We start from the raw sequence: 24,539 nt of genomic DNA on the forward strand, positions 1-24,539 counted from the left end.
GGTAATAAAAGGAGCAATATAGTCTCTGTTGATTTAACTCTGGTTTGATTGTTGTTGTAAAGATGTGTTCATAAACTGTATTTCATTGGTTTGGGTCCTGCAAGCAGAGGGGCCTGCTCATAATAGTGTTGGGGTAGCCTCCTGCCTGAAATTCTGACCTTCACTCTTGAGTCTAAAGTTGTGTGGACCAACCTCCTGCAAATTACTGAGCTTCTGATCTTAAGAGTGACCTCCGAAGCGACCTTTAAATAGAGCATGTGGATAGGTCGAGCAGACAATTCCACATTCACACTTTAGGCCTCTTGGTAGAGGGATGCTTTAGGGCTCTGTGCAGAGAGCTGGGGCTGAGAGAGTGGACCCCTCCACTTTGTAACTGACCATTGTACACTCCCTAAAGGCAACCAGCCAATGGCAGGGCCTGGTGCTCTCACGCGGTCTGATTTATGGCTCAAGGCTTACAACACAAGCAGCCACTGTGCAGATGATTCTTCATGGTGACTGGTAGTGTTGCAGCCCCTAAGCTCTCAATCGCAGTGAGTCTGAGCTGGGACCATGCCACTGAAAGTGAAAGTCAGAATGAGCAGGAGTTAAAGAGACCTATTACTGCAAATGGATGTTTAGATTGCTTGAGTGGTCAGGGTCGGAGGAAGGAGTGAGTGAGTGTGTGTGTTTCTGCGTGCCTGTGTTTTGTGTGTGTGAAAGTGCTTGATGTGGTGTCCCCTGTTTGGCAGTGCCCGGCAGTGATGGCCACGTGTACCCTAGTATATAGGACACCCTGTAGCATATGCTGCCCCAGCATATATCAGCCATCTTTGGCATGCTGCTGCCCACCCCAGTCATAACTGTAGCCAAAAAAGGAAATACAGGTTTAGCTTTCATACTGTCAGCATCCTTGGCAGGATGGTGCCAACACAGGGCATATACTAACCTTTCCTGGCAGGTTGTTGACCTCCTCATAGTAGAGCCCTCCTCTAACATAAACTATCCAATGGCATAATGATCATTGTCTCTGCCATGGGCGTGTCTATCCTATGCATAATGCTTCCAGTTCTTTGCACATTGTGGCCACCCTTAGCGTTATGGAGTTCATCCCTGTCATAATGCTGCCTGTGGCATAATGCTGTGCAGCCTTAGTATAATGCGTGCCTCCTTGGCATTATTAGTCCACTCCTGGCATGAAGGCCATCGTTGCATAACCCGGCCCAGTTGGGGCATATTGTGGTCATGTTTTACATTACTGTGACCATCAGTGTAATATTGGTAAAAATCTCTGGCATATGATGGGCAAAGGTGCTTAATTGTTCTGAACAGAAGTAATGATGTCCTGCGGGTGGCTTTTTTTCCACAAACGGTTCATGCAGAAACATTTTGAGGTAAGTATTGTCCCCAGGTTACCTATGCAGACAGGTGAAGTGGACAGTGGCCAAAATACAAAGTTTAGCCTGTGGACAAATTATTATAATAATAATATTAATAAATAAATGGAAAACGATTTTTGAGGCACCAGTTGCTTGGGTGTTTTTGTGCACTGATTGCATGGTTTGCCTTTGGCAGCAGTTGAATGGTTTGCCTTTTGTTGCAGTGGCATGGTTTGGCTGCGGGCCCTTTTTCTGGTTTTGCAGGTCGGCCCTTTGCCTGGTTTTGCAGCAGGACCCGTTGCCTGGTTTAGCAGCAGGACCTGTTGCCTGGTTCGCCGGCAGGGTGCACGTTGCCTGGTTCGCCGGCGGGTGCACGTTGCCTGGTTCGCCGGCGGGTTGCACGTTGCCTGGTTCACCAGCGGGGTGCACGTTGCCTGGTAAGCCGGCGGGGTGCCTATTGCCTGGTTCGCCGGCGGGGTGCCTATTGCCTGGTTCGCCGGCGGGGTGCCTATTGCCTGGTTTGCTGGCGGGGTGCCTGTTGCGCCGGCGGGGTGCCTGTTGCCTGGTTCCCCGGCGGGGTGCCTGTTGCCTGGTTCCCCGGCGGGGTGCCTGTTGCCTGGTTCCCCGGCGGGGTGCCTGTTGCCTGGTTCCCCGGCGGGGTGCCTGTTGCCTGGTTCCCCGGCGGGGTGCCTGTTGCCTGGTTCCCCGGCGGGGTGCCTGTTGCCTGGTTCCCCGGCGGGGTGCCTGTTGCCTGGTTCCCCGGCGGGGTGCCTGTTGCCTGGTTCCCCGGCGGGGTGCCCGTTGCCTGGTTCCCCGGCGGGGTGCCCGTTGCCTGGTTCCCCGGCGGGGTGCCCGTTGCCTGGTTCCCCGGCGGGGTGCCCGTTGCCTGGTTCCCCGGCGGGGTGCCCGTTGCCTGGTTCCCCGGCGGGGTGCCCGTTGCCTGGTTCCCCGGCGGGGTGCCCGTTGCCTGGTTCCCCGGCGGGGTGCCCGTTGTCTGGTTCCCTGGCGGGGTGCCCGTTGCCTGGTTCGCCGGCGGGGCACGTTGCCATCACAGTATATTAAGAATATTTATGACTTGGGATTAATGGCAGGATGTCTAGGTAAAGCAGGTCAGTGGGTTGCCCTATAGCCCTGACCTTGGTGATATGGTGCAAAAACATGAACTAATGCAAACTGGCTAAAAATGCGTGTAGAATGTTAAAGACTGTCCCACAAACATCAAAAATCAGGGGACACAGAACAAAATGTCATGATTGACTTTGAAGGAGAGGATCACCATTGGATAACAGTGCAGCATGCGGAGAACCGTGGGTTATTCACATTCTGAAAATGTGGAACTGCTTTTGAATATTTAACAATGTGAAATTGTTCCATGTGCCAGTTGGATCCAGATCGGAGCCAGTTGATTTGCAATTGCGCCTAAAGGGGATCTTCAAGGAAGGATTGCAAACTCTCTAAGACGAAGGTAGCCGGGTTATTTAGCCTGCCTCCTCCCTCTCAGACCATTGACCGTGCTAGCTGTCCCCTCCTTCCCAGCAAATGCGTACTCCTGTTCTGCTTTCTCTTATCTCCCCCCCCCCTCCAGTTCACCGCTGGTTCATGAAGGGCTAATATTAATTCAAGTCAATTTACTCTGTATTTGTTGAATCTCGGTATGTTTTCGGGAGACCAATTATGATGGCACCCCCATGCGTCTAATGAATGAGATTGAGGGATTTTATGATGTCTGAATTTGATCTTGTTTTGGGACACCTGAATTTTTATTGTTATTCTTTTGGGTTAGAGCTGGTGAGAAGAATAACAAGATTGGGCCTGAGTTATGAATATGAATTAATTCTGTTCCGATAGATTTTTGCACTGTATGTCGGCAATGGCAGGGCTTGGAGTAGCTAAAATAAACCATCAGATATCCTGTTGGAGTGGGGTTTAGCTTTAGGAAAGGTGTGGGCATCCATCTCTGTCTAAGGCTTGCCCACAGGTATCGCCGTGCTGTATAAGTATTGCTAAGGAGAAATGTTCTGGTTTGCCACTATATCATCTGTTGACTCCATGTTGAGGTTGATTAGGATGGGTGGCTGTAGATGGCTGTGGGGCACTCTGAGGGGCTTGGGACGGATCTGCCACAAGGTAGAGCTTGGAACTACCACAAAGGAGGTGGACACACTGAGGCCAGGTGAATGATCAACTCTAGATTAGTTCAGTGCCTCCTTAAGCAAGAATGGGTGATGTAAATTCCCACTTCTATGCTTACCAGAAATGTTGGCTGCTTGATTTGTCATACTTTAATGGCCTTTCAGCGTCTTTGGTAAGTCAACTAATTGGTGCTCACTTAATTCACCTTCGGATCTATTCGTGCACTAACTATAGCGGCAAGCAGTTATTTTTTCTAACATTGTTCATTCTTTGTTGTAGTTGGAAGTAATATCCTGTGGGTGTTTCATTCCTCTTCTGTCCTTCAACAGCAAATAAGGGTACTCCAGTACAAAAGAATTGCTGAAGCGTCCATCTGTTCCCATTTTACTTGTATAACCATGTACTTTTCTAGATGATAGAGTGATGTGCTGTTTGTAACATGGATATCTGTTTGTCTTTCTCAGGTTCTTGGATTGCTTTGACATATCTTTGGCTTGGATATCTTAACATCAAACGCGGACATTGATTGAGAGAATGCTGTGAGGGCTTGGATGGTTTTCAATGTTCGAGAGGCATCGTTGACGCCAGCCCTGGAGATCGGCTCACTCTACTGCCGGACCAGGGAACGCCATGGGGGTGGGCCAACTCTTGTGCCGGTTCCGGCTGCTGTTTCTCTTCGCCCTGTGTGTGGTGCTGATGGGGTGGGCCACTTCCCACTTCCTTTCTGATTCTCTGCTGAACTTTCCTAAGGCAAAGTACTTACAGCAGGATGCTCACGAGACCTCTTGGGCGAGCTCCTGGGAGAGGATCCGAAAGAACGCGGTGATAAAGGTAGAGGGACAGGAAGCGAAGCCTTTGTCGACATTTATGGAGGACACTAACCTGAAGCTCTGTCCCGCTTTGTCTCCGTACCTGAGTAAGTATAGGAACCATGATCTTGGTATTTTTATGGTTTATAACTTTTTATTGAGCAGATCTTGGTATTTTTAAAGGGTGATTCTACGCCTTAGTGCTTTTCTCTACTTGTGGTTATTTTCCCACATTGTCTGCATGTATAGATGGATGCGTGGGTGGGATCGGGTCCCTTTGCTGTCCAGGTAGGTGTAGTACAAGTAGTAACTTGCATGTGTTGATTGGAATCTACAAAAGAGTTTGGTGAAGGTATGTTGGTTGCATATTATGACAAAGATAGTTGTAATAATTCAAACACACATTGCGTTTCACCAGGGCTTTAAGTGAGAGGAAAATACTGGGGGGAGAGGGGTCTCTCAAAGGGGCGTGACCCAATGTAACTCAAGGTGTGGCTTAAACATGTGAGTTAAAAATGTGTGCTTACCATAGCATGCAACCCGACTATTTTGCTGTCTCTTTCTGATATTTTATCCAGATATTTAATACAATAACTGACATTATACCTAAAACAAGCCGGGAATATTGGCTTTGTCGATGGTTATCTGCGTAAGGTAAATGAGTAGCAACAATGACTGCGTTGTAAATAATATTGAAATTATCCGATTTTGAAATTATGAGAATGTGCAACAATAAAGGCTCTGCGCTATTATATTGTAGTGCAACGTTTAATAGCGCTTACTACCCTAGAGCGTGCTTTACGTCGGGCAGGATACTTAACTCCACTGAGCACTCATCAAGTATGTGACTGGCTCTGTCCCAGCCCATCAAGCCCCCTGGAGACACTGACTGTGCTGCAGCCCTGAAGCTCCATAGAGATGGCAGTCACGTGACTATCTTCGCCACACCCCATAATGGAGACATCAGCCTGACACGTGGCTGCCTCTGCCCCAGCCCACGAAGCCGCATCGGGACTGCAGCCTGACACGTGGCTGACTCTGCCCCAGCCCATGAAGCGCCATGGAGACATCAGCCTGACAGATGCCTGACTCTGCCCCAGCCCATGAAGCGCCATGGAGACTGCAGCCTGACACGTGGCTGACTCTGCCCCAGCCCATGAAGCCCCGAGGAGACATCAGACTGACACATGGCTGACTCTGCCCCGGCCCATGAAGCTCCATGGAGACAGCAGCCTGACATGTGGCTGACTCTGCCCCAGCCCTAACACTCTTTCTAAGCACTGGCATGTCTTGAGGCGTTTCTGTCTGCCTGAGTTCCCAACTTTCCTGCAGCCCCCTGCACAGCCGACGGAAGGCAATGAAGCGCTTTTTCAGCGAGTAGCACGCTACTCTGGAACCCATAAAGGATTAGTGGTGAATTAGTATTGTGAAATATGAAATACATTTTAGTGGTGGATATGTTAGTCTGTTATTTGAATTGAGGAAGATAGTGCCGGGATAGAAGAGGGAAAAGGTTTGCATTTACATAGCGCTTGCTACCCCTGATGAGGTTTTGAACCGCTTTTATGCAAGTAGCACAGTAATAAACATTGGCAAAGGTAATCATGTTGGCTGTTGCACAGTTACAAGATTTTCTTTGGTCAGAGACACAAACTTGTAAAGGTGTGTATAAGTGGAGGAAAAGACTGGTTGAAACATGAACGAGATTTTGTTAGAACAGGATCTAAAGCACTATTCCTAGTGCTTTATTCTGATGCTGTTTGTAAGCGCTCGGTTTCACAAATAAGAAAACTGAGGCAACGAAAGATGAAGTGTTTTACCCAGGTTGCAACCCACCCCTGCAGTTAACCATTACCCAGGCCGTTCCCCAAACCCTTCCCCATCATTAACTCTTACCACAATCCTAACTTTATCCTTTGTCTACCTCCGCTATATACACCTTCCCTTTCCTCCACCGTCACAGCATGACTTACTTTAACCCCTAGTCCTAACCTTACGTTTATCAATAACCCCTTTGCGTTACCCAACTTTAACCCTGTAGCTTTTTTACAATTCTCAAATACTTTTGTATAATATACCTTTTTGCTGTCTGACTTTCTATTTTTGTTGCTGTACCCTTTTTAGTTCAAATTTTTTCTGAAAACTGAAAAAAGTTTGGTATCTGAAGGAGTAAGCACTATCATAAAATCATCTGTACAGTTCGTGCAGCCTATTATGCCTATAAAATCAAGCTGAGCCCTAACCCAGCCAAATGTATTATCAAGATTCTTAACCCCTTCGATGCTGATGACGAGCTCAGCTCGTCATCAGGATTACCTGCCGTGTGCTGATGACGAGCTGAGCTCGTCATGAACTGTGGTATTTTTAAAATTGCCGCGCACAGCGGGAAAAGCTGCCGCAGCGATGCGGTTAAAGACCTCAGGGTTAGGAAAAATCTGGCATCCGCTATTTCATCCGAACAGCAGTGCGAGGATTTAGCCACTTTCTTTGTTGAGAAAGTTCGCACCATCTATCGGGCCTTCCCTCAAGTGCCATCTTCCCCTCCCACAGCTCTTCATAGATCTCTGTCTCTGCCCTCTCTTTTAGCTATCCCTAGTATCTCCCAGGACGAGTTCATCTGGTTGAGCAGAAAAGTCAAATCTGGCTCGCCAGCCGATCCTTTAAAACCAGCTCGGTTTAGGGAGTCACTCTCTCTTTTTCTAGCCCCCTTATGTCAGTTGGTTAACTCTTTCTTCTCCACAGCGGTGGTCCCGGTGCCTTGGAAACAGGCGTGGGTATCCCCCATTCTCATGAAACCTTTGCTTGACCCGACTAAGCTAAAAAATGTCCTGCCTATATCTCTCCTCCCCTGGGTGGCTAAGATCGCGGAGACGCATGTGAATATCACACTTAACGAACTGTCTGAGCTCTAATAACATCCTGGATTCATCCCAAAATGGTTTCCGCCCGGGTCACAGCACGGAGATGGCTCTTCTGGCTGTGACTGGACATCTGCGGACCATTCTTGATTCCGGTCAGACGGCGGCACTGATCTTGCTCGATCTGAGTGCCGCCTTTGACACCGTCTCGCATGGTATCATTGTTACAGCGATTGGAGGAAGTTGATGTGGCCGGCCTGGCCTTGGAATGGTTCAGATCATTCCTGACCGATAGATCTTTTCGAGTGCCAGCCCCCCCTATTTCTCTCCCAGGCTTACTCCATCGATCAGGGGGTGCCCCAGGGCTCTGCGCTGAGTCCTTCACTACTTAACCTGTATGTTCAGCCTCTTACTGCAGTTGCCAGGCAGTGGGACTTGACCATGGTCTCCTATGGGGATGATACGCAGCTGGTGGTGGTCCTGACTGAAGGCTCCACTCTGAATGTCTCCACATTCAGAGACGGACTGGCTGCCATTGCGGAATAGATGACTACTAACTGCCTGCAGTTGAATGCCAGCAAAACTGAGGTTGAATGAATGAATGAATACAGTTTTATATCGCGTAACTTAACCCAAAGGGCATCAAGGCGCCTAAGGATGGTACAGTATGTAATATGAGCCGACACCAGATTACAGATAAGCCTCTGCAAAGAGCCATGTTTTCAATGCTTTCCGGAAGAGCGGGCAGATGGTTGCCCTTTTAATTCCGGGGAGAGAGAGTTCCACAGCCTAGGGGCGAGAGAGGAAAACGCCCTCCCTCCCCACCTGGCTCTAAGAACCCGGGGGACAGACAGAAGATTTTTGTTAGAGGAACGAAGTGTTCTACTAGGAGAATAGGAGGAAAGAAGAGATCTTATGCCTTCTGAGCTTATTCCATACAAGGCCCATAGACCAGGCAAAGGATCTTAAAAGAAATCCTAGCCTGGATCGGTAGCCAGTATAAGTTCTTCCTGGCTAGCGTGGCAGAGGAGAAGCTAGGGGCATCAAGAACAAATCTGGCCGCTGCATTTTATACAGTCTGCAAACGCTGAATGAGCTTCTTGTTGATGCCTAGTAGAGGTTCTGTTGGTAGGGAAGAACTCGAGCGCTTGGACTGAGCAATGGTGGCCTAGTGTCTTGGGCACTGCCCCTAAACCTAAGGGAGTGGTTTAGAACCTGGGGGTATGGATGGATTCCTCCCTCAGCTTCCAAGACCACACAAAAAAAGTTGCCGGCACCTGTTTTGGCCTCTTGCGTGGCTTTAAGCCCCTTCAGAAGTTTTTTGACCCTCCAACACGCCAGCTGATTGTCCAGCCTGCTATTCTATCCCGATTGGACTACGCCAGCTCCATCCTATTGGGGGCTAATCAGGCTGAAATAACTTGGGTGCAACATTTTCAAAACGCTGCAGCCAGAGCCTCGTTGGGGCTACCACGGACCTGCCCCTCAGCTGGTGCCATCAGGAAACTCCATTGACTCCCCATGGCTGAACGCATTCAATTTAAGACATTGTGTCTTTCTTTTAAGATTTTGAAGCTTGCCACGCCCAGCTTACTAGCTAATCTTCTCACCCCTTATGCTCCCTCGTGCCAGCTGCATTCTCGGGGTCAGCATCTGGTTACTGTCCCCCGTGTGAAACATCTTTGCGCTGGTAGCCGGTCCTTCCGCTATCTGACGGCCAGAATATGGAGCTCCCTGCCTGTTCAGATTCGCAGTATGGAAAGCTTTCTGGAATTTAGGAAAGCCATTTAAACCTTCCTTTTGCCGTCTTGCTAGGCTTTTTGTCACTTCTTTTCTTTTTCAGCATCCTCTGTCTTGGTGCCTGGTCTGTTATTCTGATGCTGGCAGCGCCGTGACGCCCCTTTGCTGGGGCAGCTGTGCGCTTTTTATGTTTCGCCTGGCGTTTACTGCGCAAGCAATATCGCGCAGGCGAAAACTTTTGTTTAGAAGTATGGAGCTTTCTCCCGCCTCTGTCTTCCATTGGCTAGCTCCATAAATGGAGGCTAGCCATTGGAAGACAGATCTGCCCGTCATTGCCGGAGCAGATTCGTGGGCGTTCCCGCGATTTATACTCATCCCACCCCTTTCCCTACGTCATGCGGCGGTGGGCGGTGTTTTTTTTTCTCTTTTTCAAGCCATGTTTTTGTCATTTGGTTGCCTGTGGTCTCCGTGTTATGTTGTGCTTGACTCGTGGCGGTCGTCTCCGTCTTCCGTCTTTGCCCGGTATGTATGCTCCGGTTATCGTGCGTGGCTGTCGTCTTTGTGCCTGTGCTCCGGTTATCGTGCATGGCTGTCGTCTTTGTGCCTTTGCTCCGGTTATCGTGCGTGGCTGTCGTCTTTGTGCCTGTGCTCCGGTTATCGTGCGTGGCTGTCGTCTTTGTGCCTGTGGTCTCCGTGTTATGTTGTGCGTGGCTGCTTTCAGGAGCTGCTCGGCTCCGCTGGCCTCCCCCCCTTCACTCTGCCCTCCTCCGTCACGCTCTGCCGCTCCCCCGGGCCCCCACCCCTCCCCACCCTCCCTCTCCAGCGGCCATGCTGCCTCTGCTTAATTAATCCTACTGCAGCGGCGGGAGGAGAAGAAAGCTGTGTCGGTATGTGAGATGCTGGGCGTGGGGACCGTGTGTGCGAGTTGTGGTGCTTGTTTCATTGAGACTTTGCCAGCGTGGCTTGAACGTGGCCCAAAGCTTAGGACGAGGCGCCGCCGGGGGGTGGAGGGCAGACAGGCAGGCAGGAGGCTCGGCAATTACAAGCACACGCCGGCAGCGAGCCACACACGTCCCCGGCCCCCTCCCGTGGAGCCTGTTTACTGAGCAGAAAAGGCCAACCATGGAGCATCACCACCGGCGTGCCGAGGAGACGGCACAGTCTGGCAGCGATATAGGCTCCTAGATGTATGCACGTCAACATGCACACTGCAGAGGCTGGTGGACGACCTGGCAGGCACAAGACATGCGGCAGTGATCACTTTCAACCTTCACTAACAGATTCCCCCCAACTACTGCCTGATGCCTCAGTCCATCCATCATGAACCTTCTCCAAGCACCCTGTTTCTGTCTGCTCCAGTGTGTGTGTGTGTGTGTGTGTGTGTGACTGCTCCAGAGTGTGTGTGTGTGTGACTGCTCCAGTGTGTGTATGTGTGTGTGTATGTGACTGCTTCAGAATGTGTGCGTGTGTGACTGCTCCAGTGTGTGTGTGTATGTGACTGATCCCGAGTGTGTGTGTGTGTGTGACTGCTCCAGTGTGTGTATGTGACTGCTCCAGAGTGTGTGCGTGTGTGACTGCTCCAGTGTGTGCGTGCATGTGACTGCTCCAGAGTGTGTGTGACTGCTCCGGAGTGTGTGTGTGTGACTGCTCCAGTGTGTGTGTGTGTGTGTGTGTGTGTGACTGCTCCAGTGTGTGTATGTGTGTGTGTATGTGACTGCTCCAGAATGTGTGCGTGTGTAAGTGCTCCAGTGTGTGTGTGTATGTGACTGATCCCGAGTGTGTGTGTGTGACTGCTCCAGTGTGTGTATGTGACTGCTCCAGAGTGTGTGCGTGTGTGACTGCTCCAGTGTGTGTATGTGACTGCTCCAGAGTGTGCGCGTGTGTGACTGCTCCAGTGTGTGCGTGCATGTGACTGCTCCAGAGTGTGTGTGTGTGTGTGTGTGTGTGACTGCTCCGGAGTGTGTGTGTGACTGCTCCAGTGTGTGTGTGTGACTGCTCCAGTGTGTGTGTGTGTGTGTGTGACTGCTCCAGTGTGTGTGTGTGACTGCTCCAGAGTGTGTGTGACTGCTCCGGAGTGTGTGTGTGTGTGTGTGTGTGACTGCTCCAGTGTGTGTGTGTGTGTGTGACTGCTCCAGTGTGTGTGTGTGTGTGTATGTGACTGCTCCAGAATGTGTGCGTGTGTGACTGCTCCAGTGTGTGTGTATGTGACTGATCCCGAGTGTGTGTGTGTGTGTGTGACTGCTCCCGAGTGTGTGTGTGTGTGTGTGTGACTGCTCCAGTGTGTGTATGTGACTGCTCCAGAGTGTGCGCGTGTGTGACTGCTCCAGTGTGTGCGTGCATGTGACTGCTCCAGAGTGTGTGTGTGTGTGTGACTGCTCCGGAGTGTGTGTGTGACTGCTCCAGTGTGTGTGTGTGTGTGACTGCTCCAGTGTGTGTGTGTGTGTGTGTGTGTGTGACTGCTCCAGTGTGTGTGTGTGTGTGTGTATGTGACTGCTCCAGAATGTGTGCGTGTGTGACTGCTCCAGTGTGTGTGTATGCGACTGATCCCGAGTGTGTGTGCGCGTGTGTGACTGCTCCAGTGTGTGTATGTGACTGCTCCAGAGTGTGTGCGTGTGTGACTGCTCCAGTGTGTGCGTGCATGTGACTGTTCCAGAGTGTGTGTGTGTGTGTGACTGCTCCTGGGTGTGTGTGTGTGACTGCTCCAGGGTGTGTGTGTATGTGACTGCTCCAGAGTGTGTGCGTGTGTATGTGACTGCTCCAGAGTGTGTGTGTGTGTATGTGACTGCTCCAGAGTGTGTGTATATGTGACTGCTCCAGAGTGTGTGTGTGTGTGTGACTGCTCCAGTGTGTGTGTGTGTGTGACTGCTCCAGTGTGTGTGTGTATGTGACTGCTCTGGTTGTGTGTGTGTGTGGGGCTCTGGGTGTGTGTGTGTGTGTGTGTGGCTCTGGGTGTGGCTGGCGCTGGGTGTGTGTGGCTGGCTCTGGGTGTGTGTGTGTGTGGCTCTGGGTGTGTGTGTGTGTGGTAGTAATTTCTGTCTGCTGAGCTCGTCCGTAGGGTACAATAGTTCTCGCATTTGCGAGAGATTAAGCTATTGGCAATGTAAATGACAATGCCATTTATTTATCTGTTTTCAAAACCAACACATAAATACAAATTTTGTCATTTACAATGCCAATAGCTCTAACTTCTCCAAAGGCGAAACCGTTGCATTGTAAATGCTTGGTTTTTTTGCAGGCAAGTGGCACGCGCTTGACTCTCCAGGGCGCTGCAGATCTGTTGTTGTGATCGCGCCTAATGACTTTCGCGTCTCTAATTATTTTAGGCAAGTGGCACGCGCTTCTGCTGGCCGTGTGCGGAATCTCCTGTGCGCTTCCGTTCAGCTGTTGTGAACTAATGTGATTGGTGAATTTTATTTAACCACGGGCTCTCCACGAGCACGGGAGCCCCGCTAGCTCACACGCCCACTTCCGGCTGGTTTCACAGGAGCACAGGGTAGGCTCCCGTCTGTTTCCTTCCTTTTTTGCAGCCCCGCCCCCGTCCCAACACAGGTTGCCTGGCTTCCTGTTCGAGCTCGGCTGCGGCGGTGAGTTTCGCAATACCTGGCTATTTTATTTAATACAATGCCCGTAATGCTTGTTTAATTTTATTTGCATTTTTTCACATTAGTGGTGAATAAAACCTCGCAACCTGATTGGTTCCTGCATTGCCACATGACCAGTATTATGGTCTGCACAGCATGCATGGCGGTGCTGAGCCTCAGCTCTGGCTCCTTCACCAGCTTGTTTAGCGTTCCATGCTTGTTTCTATAAGGTAATTATACATAATAGTGTACAGAAACAGTTTGGCATTGTTCTACTGGATACATCGACAATTGAGAAATGTGTTGTTTTAATGCGCTAACATTATAATGTAGTTAAAGGCATGCACTCATTTGTAAGGGCTTCCGCTGATCGTGTACCCCCGGTGCGATGTCCTGTCTATCTGTGCTATATCAGGAACACATAGGCCCGGTACTTGGTCTGGCGCACACACTGCTCTTGTGCGAGCAGGGCACTTTACTCAACCCCTCGGTTGCGCACAGTCCTTGGCGTGTGTGCTAAGTCATTCGTGGTGTTATGGGTGCCGAGTGGCTCACTACCCCATTGTCATCATAATGCTTACTTTAGATCGAAACTTGTTTGACTGGGATTTTATTGATTAATGCTACTCCCAGGCATTGTGCTGAATTGGGAAATTCATACAGTTGGGTCGATGCTATATGTAGATTTTGGATTCATGTGTACGAACATATTTTTGTGTACTCATCATCAAAGTTGAAAGACTTAGTTTGATGGCATGCTTGTGGTCCACAGTACTGAATTGCTGCTCCTGGGGGACTGTGTGCATGTTTGCGTATCTGCATTTGTCTGCACGAGTGGGTGTGTCACTCAGTATGTGTGTGTGAGTGAGAGTGGTAATGCTAGTGTCTGTGTTCTAGCACAGTGTGGACTGTCCCTCTGTGGCTGCCAACTTGACCTTAGCAGTGGCATCTCTGGACACATATAAGATTTATTGCATGTCAATGCGCACCTGAAGCATTACTGGGCCCAAAATATTGTACTGAGGGTGGTATGATTGACATGCAGTAGATACCCATAATATGATGATTCTAACCTATGGCATAGTGCAGTTCCTGACATTATTTAGGTACATCATGATATATTGTGGGCCTCCTTGGAATTCCAATGCTATCCGTGGCATAGTGCAGGCAATTACTTTTATATTCTAGTTGTCATATGCACAATGGTGCCTGTCTTTGGTGTCATGATGTCCACCTTTCTCACATTGAGAATTGTTGGCATACCCCTGGCAAAAATAGGCGTCATAATTGGCATATTGTGGGCATCCTTGATATTATGTTTCTCATATATGGCATAATGCTGACCATCCTTGGCATACTGTGGACATTTTTGGCATTATGGAGTCGGCGCATGTGTCATTGGGATCTCTTATGCAGGAAATCGTTGGTATCATAAGATGCTAATGTTTGAAACCAATGGGGCCATTTACACCGTAGTTTATGCTGGACATTCACTTTAAACCAGACCATGTCCCGCATTTTACAATGCCAGTTGTCATTTACAATACCAATGGCTCCAACTCTTGCAAAGGCGAGACCTATTGCATTGCAAATGCTTGTTTCACCTCCAGTTGGGCCAAAGTTAAGGGGCCATCCAGCTTCCTTTTGTTTGTATATGCTGACTGGGGCCGCCTGGAACCTTGCATTTAAATGTAAATGTCACAGAGCCAAACAAAGGCACACAGCTTGCCTTCTCTTCACAAGTACCTAAGAGAGGCATGCTTTTGCCTTTGTTCTGTCCCTGTATATAAATGCAGACACTGTAAGACTGTCAGATGGGTTAGTCTGTCCCAGTATTTACACAAATAATTTAAATAGCACTATTTCATTTATTTTATAGCGCGACGTCGTGATGTCCTGAGGTCATTTGCATATTGTCTTACTTGGTCAGACTCCCTACTTCTTTTTTTTTCTTCAAAGTTATATTTATTGAATTTTCACAGTCCACAAGTAAAGATAACATTGTCACTTGGTCCCACGCAGGGGAACAGAAAGCCTCAGCAAAAGTATAACAGCTGAACAACGTGCATTGATCAACATAAACCAGCTCCTCTTTTCATGAAGTAAGCCAAATGGTGGATACAGCTTCTAGACGACCCGGAGCTTTTGCAAAATAGCTAAACATGCAGGTAGATCAATTGAAGACGTAACTTCCTCCTCGGACGATAGCTTCCCCAAATTGCTCAGCTGGAGTATTGTACTCGAAATAGACAAAAAGTGTAGCCAAACCTGCCCCAACATGGGATATGTAAATGAGACAACCAAGGAAACAAAAACCCCCCCATTACCCACCCCCCACCATACCCGTGGTGGCGGCGAAATACAGACAATCGAAAGGTTGGTCGGCATTGGGACTATGATCAAAATTGAAAGAGATGGAGGGCTTGTATGGTGGAGGGGCACACTGCAGACTGAAGACCTCGGGAAAGGAGACAAGAGGTCCCCATTTATATTCGAAATTCTTATAGTTATCCCTGAAAATTTCAGCCATACGCTCTAGACTAAGCAATCTCCAAAGACGAGAGTGCCAGAGGGAAATAGCTGGAGCCTCCTTCCTCCTACAAGCAGCAGCCAAAGTAACCTTAGCCGCTCTGATGCAAAGCCACATAATCATTTTATCAGCTCGAGTCTGGTGTTCTAGGGAAGAGTCACGTAGCCCCAAACGAACTCCTGTCATGGTAGCGGGGATGGGATAACCTAACATATCCTTTATATGTGCCAAAATGTCCTCCCAGAAGGGGCGAATAGTCTGGCAATCCCACCATATATGTTGGAAGTCCCCAGGAGCCCGCACCCCCTCCAACATCTATCCGAAGAGGTAGGGAAGATCTGCCGAAGTTTGGACGAAAGAAGATACCAGTCCATCATGGTCTTTATGCGAGCCTCCCTGAGTTCTGAGGAGTGATTAAAGCGTGCAATGTCGGACCAAAGGTGTTCCCATTCCTCATCAGAAATAGGACGGTGAATCAAGTCTTCCCACATGGACATATACCTGGGGCGTGGAGAAAGAACCGTTTTAAGTAGGAAGCTGTAGATAAACGAGATCACCCCTTTCATATTAGTAGTTTTGGTGAGAAAGGCCGCAAATTTTGTGAGAGGGCGAGTAGCAGCATCCCGTACCTGGGGAGTAAGGGCCCAATGCATCAATCGCGCATAATGGTACCGTTCCGTATTCTCTAGTTCAAAGTCCCTCTTACACTGATCAAAAGTGATGGGTTCAAAATTTTGGAACAAATGTATTAAAGCTAAGCAGCCTCCCCTCCTCCTGGCATCAAAAGGACCCTCATGCTGAGCCGGGGGAAAAGCTGGATTAAAATGGATTGGAGTAAAAGGGGATGGAAATGACGTCCACCTATCGTCGCCCGAAAGTGAGTCCCATACTTTAAGAGTGTTGCCTGTGGGGGTACTAATGTATGTGTTCTGAGGTCTATCCCTGCGGGGCCCTATACCAGATCCCAAATGGCTCTCCCCGTCACACTGTGGGCAATGTGTAACCAGTGTTTCTCGGATTCCTTCTGGGACCATTCAGCTAGGACTCTTAGCTGCGCCGCTTTGTAGTATAGGAGGATATCTGGGAGACCAACGCCCCCGTCAGAGCGAGAACGCCGCAACAGAGAGTAAGAGAAGCGGACTCCCTCCCTGCCAAATGAAGCGTAATATCATGGCCTTCACTTTCTGAAAGAAATTGCACTCCAGCTCAATAGGTAAGGCTTGAAATAAGTAAACAAGCTTGGACAGGAGTGTAATCTTCACAGCATGAATACAGCCTAGCCATGACAGGAAGAGAGGTTTCCATTTCACAAGATCTGTTTGAATGCGCGCGAGGAGAGGAGGAAAGTTGGCAGCGTATAGCCCCTCAATTCTCTGTGTCAGTTGAACCCCCAGGTATTCAATTGATGAAGTAGCCCATGATAGAGGAGTGAGGGATTGAAGCCTAAGGGCTTCCGCGAAGGAAAGGGTAAGATTAAGTATTCACGTCTTACATAGATTAATTTTTAATCCTGACACTAGTTCAAAGCGTTCGAGTTCCGACTGCAAACACAGGAGAGACGATTCAGCCTCAGATAGAGACAAGAGAACATCGTCTGCAAATAAAGATATTTTATGGGGCTCCCCTGTAAACGGTATTCCCTGAATATCAGGATTATTCCGGATCGCTAGTGCTAAGGGTTCAATGCTGAGGGCAAAAAGTAGAGGGGAGAGTGGATACCCCTGATGCGTGCCTCTTGAGTGGAAAAAGGTAGGCGATTGTATCCCATTGACCACCACCCTAGAGCGAGGGGAACGATAGTTAGCTCTTATCATGTTAAGAAATTTAGGTGCAAAGCCGAATGCCGTGAGTGTGTGAAATAGGAAAGCCCAATCCACCCTATCAAAGGCCTTCTCGGCGTCCAAACCTACTAAGACCGCAGGAATTTGACTTCTATTTGCCTTTTCTTTCAGGTGTAGGATTCTACGGGTGTTATCGTGCGTTTGGCGACCTTTGATCAAACCCGACTGATATGGGTGAATGAGGGTGGGCATGAGGTCATTCAGGCGTTTGGCAATAATTGGAGAATATAGTTTGACGTCAAGATACAATAGAGCTATCGGCCTATAGGAGGCGCAACGCTGGGAATCCTTCCCCGGTTTGGTAATCACCGAAATCACAGCTTCTGACATAGCGCCGGAAGTTGTACCTTCCTCCGCCATATTGTTAAAAAGGCGTACAAGATAGGGAGACAGGTCGGGGGCAAATGTCTTGTAAAAAAATGCTGTATAGCCATCTGGCCCAGGAGCCAGGAGCTTTGTGAGGTTTCAAGCTTTTGTTGGCCAAGTTAACATCGTCTATGGTAATAGGAGCGGTGAGCAGATCATTCCAGACTGCAGACACCTGGGGCAGAGGCAATAACTGGAGGTATTCTTGTTGGGCCTCCACATCTAAGGAATCTCCCGAATAGCGGTCCCTATAAAAAGCCCCAAAAAGTGCAGGGCTCTCTTCGTCCTTATGGGTAACTTCTCCCGCCGGGCCCAAGATACCACCAATGTACTCTCTCTCCCGCTTGTCCTTTAATTGTCTGGCCAGATGCTACCAATTTTATTGCCCTGGGTGTAAGATAAGTGTCGCAGTTTAAGAAGTGTGAATTCTGCCCTGTTACTTTAAATGGCCCGAAGTTTGCCTCCTGAGCGCTGTGAGATTACGTAACGTTTGCCTCGTGGGGTGAGCTTTATGGGTACGTTCAAGAGCAGTCAGTTCAGTTTCCAACAGCTCCCTCTCGTGTGCGCGCTGTCTATTCAGTGCTGCGTTAAGGGCAATACATTCACCCCGAATAACAGCCTTCAGTGAGTCCCAGGTGGTAAACTTCGAGGTGTCTTCTGGCCTATTAACCTTAAAGAATTCAGTAATGCCGGTCCTTAACTTGGAACAGGATTCCTTGTCACGAATCAGTGATGGTGGGAAGTACCATCTGGGAGTGGTTGAGGGGCTCCTTAGCCAATTAAGACAAACAGAGTATAAGCTATGATCTGAGACCGAGAGGGGGAAGATCTTAGCGTCCTGAGGAGCACCCTGTAGAGACTGACTGATAAATATGTAATCTAATCGAGAGTATGTACAGTGGACATGTGAATAGAATGTGTAATCACGTGTCTGTGGGTAAAGCATGCGCCAGGAATCCAGGAGGCCCAAATCATGTAGACGTTGCTGTGTCTCCCCGGAAAAGGAGCCCATATCCGATTGCTGTGTGTGTATACTGTCCAGGTCTTTTTGCCATATCAAATTAAAATCTCCCATGAGAATTAGTGGCCCTTCCGCCAAGTCGGTGAGTTTCCCCAGAAATGTGTGTAGGAAAGCTGACTGGCCAGTGTTGGGGACATAGAGCGCCGCAAAGGTGCACATTTTCCCTCTTAAACAACCCTTGATCATGACCCAGCGACCGTCCCTATCACTTTAAACTCCAAGAGGTTGAAATTGTGCAGAAACATAATAGCCACCCCCGATGTTTCATGAGGGCCGAGGTTCTATAAATTAGTGGAAAATGTTTGTGTCTGAGACGGGAGTCATTGGCTCTAGTTAGGAGCGTCTCTTGCAGGGCCACAACATCCAGGTGGTGATCTATAATGTATTTCCACACTTTGTGGAGCTTTTGTGGCGAGTTGAGACCCTTAACATTCCAGGTTCCAATAGTAATCTGCATCATATCACATGGAAAAAACTACAACTCTCCCTACGCCCAAAGAGTCCCATCACGCCCCCATTCCTAAACTACCTTTTAATAGCAACATAAGATCAGAGCCTGCAAACAGTACCTTCTCCAACCACACATTGTTAAAAAGCATCCACCACTACCCACCCCTACCCACCTAGAAACCCCTAAATAAACGAGAACAAATAACGACAAATAAGAAATTCGAACAGGTCTTTCGGCCCCTCTATGGGGTCGAGATGACCCCTCTGAGACCATGGGGAACATCCGGTCCAAGGACCCCGTCCACGCCCGCCTCGATGAGAAGTTTTAACCAAAAGCATAACATTGCAGCTTCTCAAAAAAGAAGCAGACACAAAAAGCGCCAAACATAGTGGTAGCCCCTGCCTATAAAAGCACAGCATGGAGTCAGACAAATAATCAGCAAAACAGAGATCCACAAAGCGGGTTACAGTCTGTACCTGAAGGCGAGAAAGTCCTCGGCTGACACGACGACTGCAGTATAATCAAAAGGAAACAACATCAGTCTTACGTATAAGGCCTACAGGGTCCATGAAACTTCATCCCCGATGGGAAGGATCTGTAAACGCAAAACCAGGGGCCGCAGCGGGGCACAAGGAAGTGACATTCCTGGCTCTACCGGTAGATGCAGGCCCCTGCTGTGTGACACCAGGAGGATCAAGGAACAGCAGACATTACTTCAGGTAGGCGAGGTAGTGCGAGGGCAGTCTGCGGAGTGGTCTGAAAGCTTTCAGCGCCTCCCCCTACGTGACCAGGCTGTGGATGACGAAGCTCCCTTGGTAGATTCTCCAGCTTTGCCCTGCGCTGGGGACTCCTCTCTAGATGAAATGCCTAACAGATCCAATCCTTCTTGATGGTCGGTGATATGGCGTCGCTTATTCTGGAATTCGAGTCCAATGGGGAAGGTCCATCTATACCTGATCTTGTCATCAAGTAGTTTAGTGGTAATGGGTCTGAGCAATTGTCTCTGAGCCAGAGTTGATGGCGGGACATATTGGTAGATGGCGCAAGAGTGCTCTTGGAAGGCAATGGACTCCCTGGCCCTAGCCGCCTGCACGACTGCCTCCTTGGTCTTATAGGAGTGACATTTTGCCAAAATATCGCGGAGCCGCTTCTCACCCGGTTGCAGAGATCCTACTCGATGGACTCTGTCCAGCTTAATTTTGAAAGTCTGCGGAGACAAAATCTCAGAGAAGAGACCCACCACAAATGCCTCCAGATCTGGCCCTTCAGCGCCCTCCTCCAGGTCTCTGATACGAATATTCTCCCTCCGGGCCCTATTTTCAAGATCCTCTGCCTTGGGTTGCGACTGGAGTAATTGCTCCTTAAGTGATCGCACATATTCCCGGAGTTCGGTAGAGAGTTGCTCATGCTCCTGGTGATGAGCTTCAAGATTTAGGACTCTAGAGCCTACCGAGTCCACATCCTGTTGCAGGGAAGATAGCCGGTCTGTCAAGTCGGATCGTAGTCGGTCAATAGAGGGTTTAATGTCTTGGCCAATGTCTTTGCATAGTTCGGATTTGAATTCTTTAAACATGGCTAATAGGTCCGCTTTTGTGAGAGCCATCGTCGCAGCACCGTCGTCTCCCCTCAGCATCGATCTTTTTTTCTGCGGTCGCGAAAAAATCTGAGACCTTGTTGGGAGTCTTGGCCGTTGTCTTAGGCGGCATAGAGTGTCACCCCCAGGAATGTGTTGGCACAATTGAACTCAGGGTACCCGTGTCGAGCTGGGAAGTGACCCTAGGCAGCTCTAGTGGGGCAGCCGTTTTGCAGGCACTCTAGTACCATAAAGCCTGCTTTAGGGCCCTCTCAATAGATCAGTCAGGTAGACCAAGGCCATGGAAATGTCCCACCGCCGAGTAGGAGCGGGAGAGTCAAGCATGCAGGTAGGTCCTTCGTAGCTCCTCCAGGGTTAGCTGCAGCAGTCGTATGGAGCTGACAGCGCACGTTAGGGGAGGCTCAGAAAGAAGGCCGGTCGAAAATGAGCTCTCGTGAACCCACAGAATGGGAGAGGTGCAGGAGTCCAGCGCTGACAAGCAGTGGCGTGACACAGACCACAGTCCCGCAGAGAAAGCCAAAAAGATACCTCAATGGCCAAGGAGGAGGAAGCACAAGTAACAGTGAGCAGAGGAGCCCTCGGAGCTAAAGCCAGCAGAGCGAACCAAACAGCAAGCAGAGGATGCGAAGTTCCGCAGCCATGAACAGAAGCGCGGCCACCATTTTAAAGTCAGGCACTTATGAAAGAATCAAAGTGCAGCTGAACTAACCGAGTGTAAAGGCCATCGCTGTCACCCCCAGATCAAGCGGTCCTTGCCTCATAGTCGCCATCCAATTTAGGGGACCTCTACCAGCACTAGAGACGTGCGGTCGGGCGCCACTGCCGAGGTCACGCTGCCATGTTGTGCCCGCGTGTCTGTCACCGATCAGCAGCCGTGTCCAGTAAAGGCGATCACGGGGCGCTCCGCATACGGCGCCAATCTCCGCCGGTGCCTGACAAGCCAACCCGCCTGTGGTCGTTGTTTACAGCAGGTGAGAATCGCCGCAACTGCTGCAAATATCCCCTCGAGACAGCGCGTGGACCGGGAGCCGAGACGGGTCACCTCCGTTCGGCCATCTTGCCCGGCCACGCTCCCCCCTCCTTCTTTGTAATAGGACTTGTGCCCAGAGTGTATCCCTGTGGGTAGCCCATGACATTTGGGAAAACCACAACCATACGACAGCGGTCTGCACACGAGACGACCGTCAGCTCCAAGAGGCCGCGGCCAACATTGAAATGTTAGAAGAAGCATGGATGGTCTAATTGCACAACACCAGATGTGAATAAAATATTTGAGTTGTGTATATTTATACGATGAAGTTCTGGGAAGTAAAGCATAATAATGTTTATGTACTTATCACAGTTTGAGAGGTGATGGCTCACAGTGTTCTGGAAGTTGTGATCATAGAGATGATGCGGTGAGAAAAACAAGTGGGATAGATTAGTACAGAACATGTTTTGTTAAAAACTGATAGACTGAGCAGTAGTAGGGACAGTCTAGTGTTGCTCTGTGTTTGGAGAAAGGAACAAAAGCGACAAAAAAGCAAGGGCTTGAAAGCGCATGCATCCCAACCCCTCACATTGCTGAGAAGATAACTATTATTGAATCCTTTAGTGAGATAGTTCATGACTGATGTCAATTGGATAATCTGAGAAGGAGTTACAGCAGTAATAGTCAATCAATCAGTCACTTGTTTGTTAAACGTGACTACTCATCCGTAAGAGTCTCAAGGCTCTGGGGAAGAGGGGATGTGCAGGTTCCAGTCCATCAAGGAGGGGGTCTTTCGAAGAGCTAAGTTTTGAGGTTTCTCCTGAAGATTGGGAGTGATGTTGTTTGTCTGAGGTGGAGCGTTAGGTCGTTCCAGGTTCTGGGCGCGAGGAAGGAGATGGACGGCCTCCCGATCTGGTTGTTCTGGCGCAGGGAACCAGGGCGTAGGAGAGCTGAGCTGAACGTAGGGTTCTTTGGGGTTCGTGGAAGTTGAGTCGGCTGTTCAGGTATACTGGTCCGGTGTTGTGGAGGGCTTTGTGTGCATGGGGGAGGATCTTGAAGGTGATTCTAGTCTCTATGGGTGGTCAGTGAGTGTGTGCAGGTGCTGGGAGATGAGGCAGTGTCTTGGCAGGTTGAGGATGAGTCTTGCAGCGGCGTTCTGGATGTTTTGTAGCTTGCGAGTGAGGGTTTTGTTTGTTCCGGCCTAGAGTGCATTGCCGTAGTCTAGTCTGCTGGTGACGAAGGCGTGAGTGACGGTTTTTATCTGCCCGAGGTGGATCCATTTGAAGGTCTTGCGTAGCAGATGGAGGGTGTGGAAGCAGGAGGATGAATCTGGCGGTCCATTTTGAGCTCTCAGTCCAGTATGATACCCAGGTTTCGTGCCTGGTCCGTGGGGGTGGGTGGGCTTCCGAGGGCGGGGAGCCACTAGGTGTCCTTGCAGACATCGGAGTGTAGGCCCATGATGAGTACTTCTGTTTTGTCGGTGTTGAGTTGTAGACAGCTGCTTTTCATCCATTTGGCGACAATGACACACTGGACTCCCTAGAGTGGTCAGACTAGAAATCTAACAGCTAATGGAGGGATGTTAGACTTTTATAATGCATGGTATTCTGCAATCCCCGTATAAACAGCAGTCTCTGCTTTCTTTATAGTTGGTAACCTATGAGGCATCCAGTCTCCCATTATAAAGAAAATGTCTGAACTTGATTATTATAAGTAATTACAATGGAGTTCTAAACTCACAATGCCTGCTGCCAGCAGCCGAGGTGAAATGCAGGTCAGGCGTGGAGCATAATTGAAGCAGCTGTTCAAAGACACGAAAAAGGAAAGTTGCTTTTCTTTCTTCTGCTCTATTTTAATAGCTTACAGTGACAGGCAAAGAGAATTCTTATTTTTTGCGTTCCTTAAATAGAGAAAAGCTAAAATCTTTCTGCACATTCCAAGATATTGTAAAGTTTGTTTGTTAAAAAACTGACTTGTGTTGAACTGTTCATAATATTTGTTTCCCACAAATATCTAACGAGCTTTTGATGTGTTTAGTTTTGTACTGGAGGTTTTATTTTTTATTCTTCATGTATGCAAACATGCTCAACTTTCATATGAAAGAGCTAAACATCAAGTGGTTTGTTGAAAGGGTGATGTGGTGGCCCTGTATTATATCCGACTAGCAGCCCATCCCGACCATGTCCGGGAGCATTCCAGCTTCCCCTACCCCTGCCTCCCCCGACATTGCCCAGCAGCCTGTGCCCCCGCCCGCCCCCCGCCTGCCCCAACCCCCGCCTGCCCCGACATTGTCCCTGGAGCCTTACCTCAGCCGCCGCTCCTCAGTTCACCGCTCCTCGCCGCTCTGCTCCTCACCGCCTGTCTGCCGCCGCTCCTCCCCCGCGCCATGTCCGCCTCTCCGCTGCTCGCACCGCCGCTGGCCTGTCCGCTGCTCCTCACGTTACCGCTCCTCCCCCGCGCCATGTCCGCCGCTCCTAGGACGCCGCTCCTTCCCGTGCTCCTGACGTGAGCACGCACGTCGCGGCCGGCGCTACTTTGGAGGGACTACTTTTTTTTTAAATATAAATTTTGTAAATAACGTTTATTTTTTATATTTATATAGCCTATAACCATCTACACATCCTGACGATTTCAACGGTGTATCGGGGTGTAGATTGGCGCCGAGGTTCCCGAGTTTACCCGCCTCAAATCCTGAAAGTTCTTACTTTAATATAGTAGTATAGATAAAGTGCCCCCTGGTGTACACGATAAGGATATTGTAAGTCACCTTGGAGTTCCATAAACTTATAAAGGAACTCTGTCTTCGACCTCTTTCTTCTATATGGTAATGGAACTTCTCAAACACTTGCAATATCCTTATAATGTACAACAGGGATACTTTATCCTATAGACCTATTTTATGTGCAAAGAGCGCCTCAAGCAACTCAGAATAGTGCAATATTAACACACAAAATGAGCAGTTATAATACCGGATGCACAAGAACCACATAGAACACAAATATGTCTCTCTAACAAAACACAAATAACTCCACAGGATAACAACACCTAATTAAAAGGGGCTTCCTGCCCTCCATAATAGCGATATCTTGTCCATAGTGTGTTGTGTAAATTTCAATGATCAATCCTAATACCCATATTATCCTAATGCTAGCCTAAACTGTATTGTCCTCCACCTTTCGTGAAATTGATAGAGATCCCGGTTGTTTAAAAGTAGTCCAGGTTTTACACTGTGTTATTACCAAGGTCTTAAGTTTCTTCGCTCACTACTTTAGGTCCACACATGTGTG

At 49.1% G+C, this 24,539-nt stretch overlaps 1 protein-coding gene across 1 annotated transcript in view; it reads left to right on the top strand.

Moving 5' to 3' along the window:
- B4GALT4 (beta-1,4-galactosyltransferase 4) overlaps positions 1–24,539 on the top strand; it is a 248,968-nt gene that overhangs the window by 93,985 nt on the left and 130,444 nt on the right. Inside the window, exon 2 of the mRNA XM_078656709.1 lies at positions 3,956–4,407. Within this exon, the coding sequence (XP_078512835.1) occupies positions 4,122–4,407 (286 nt within the window). The 5' untranslated portion in view covers positions 3,956–4,121. The remainder of the gene's footprint in view (positions 1–3,955; positions 4,408–24,539) is intronic.

The sequence above is a fragment of the Lissotriton helveticus genome, chromosome 8, assembly GCF_964261635.1.
Source record: "Lissotriton helveticus chromosome 8, aLisHel1.1, whole genome shotgun sequence".
NCBI lineage: Eukaryota > Metazoa > Chordata > Amphibia > Caudata > Salamandridae > Lissotriton > Lissotriton helveticus.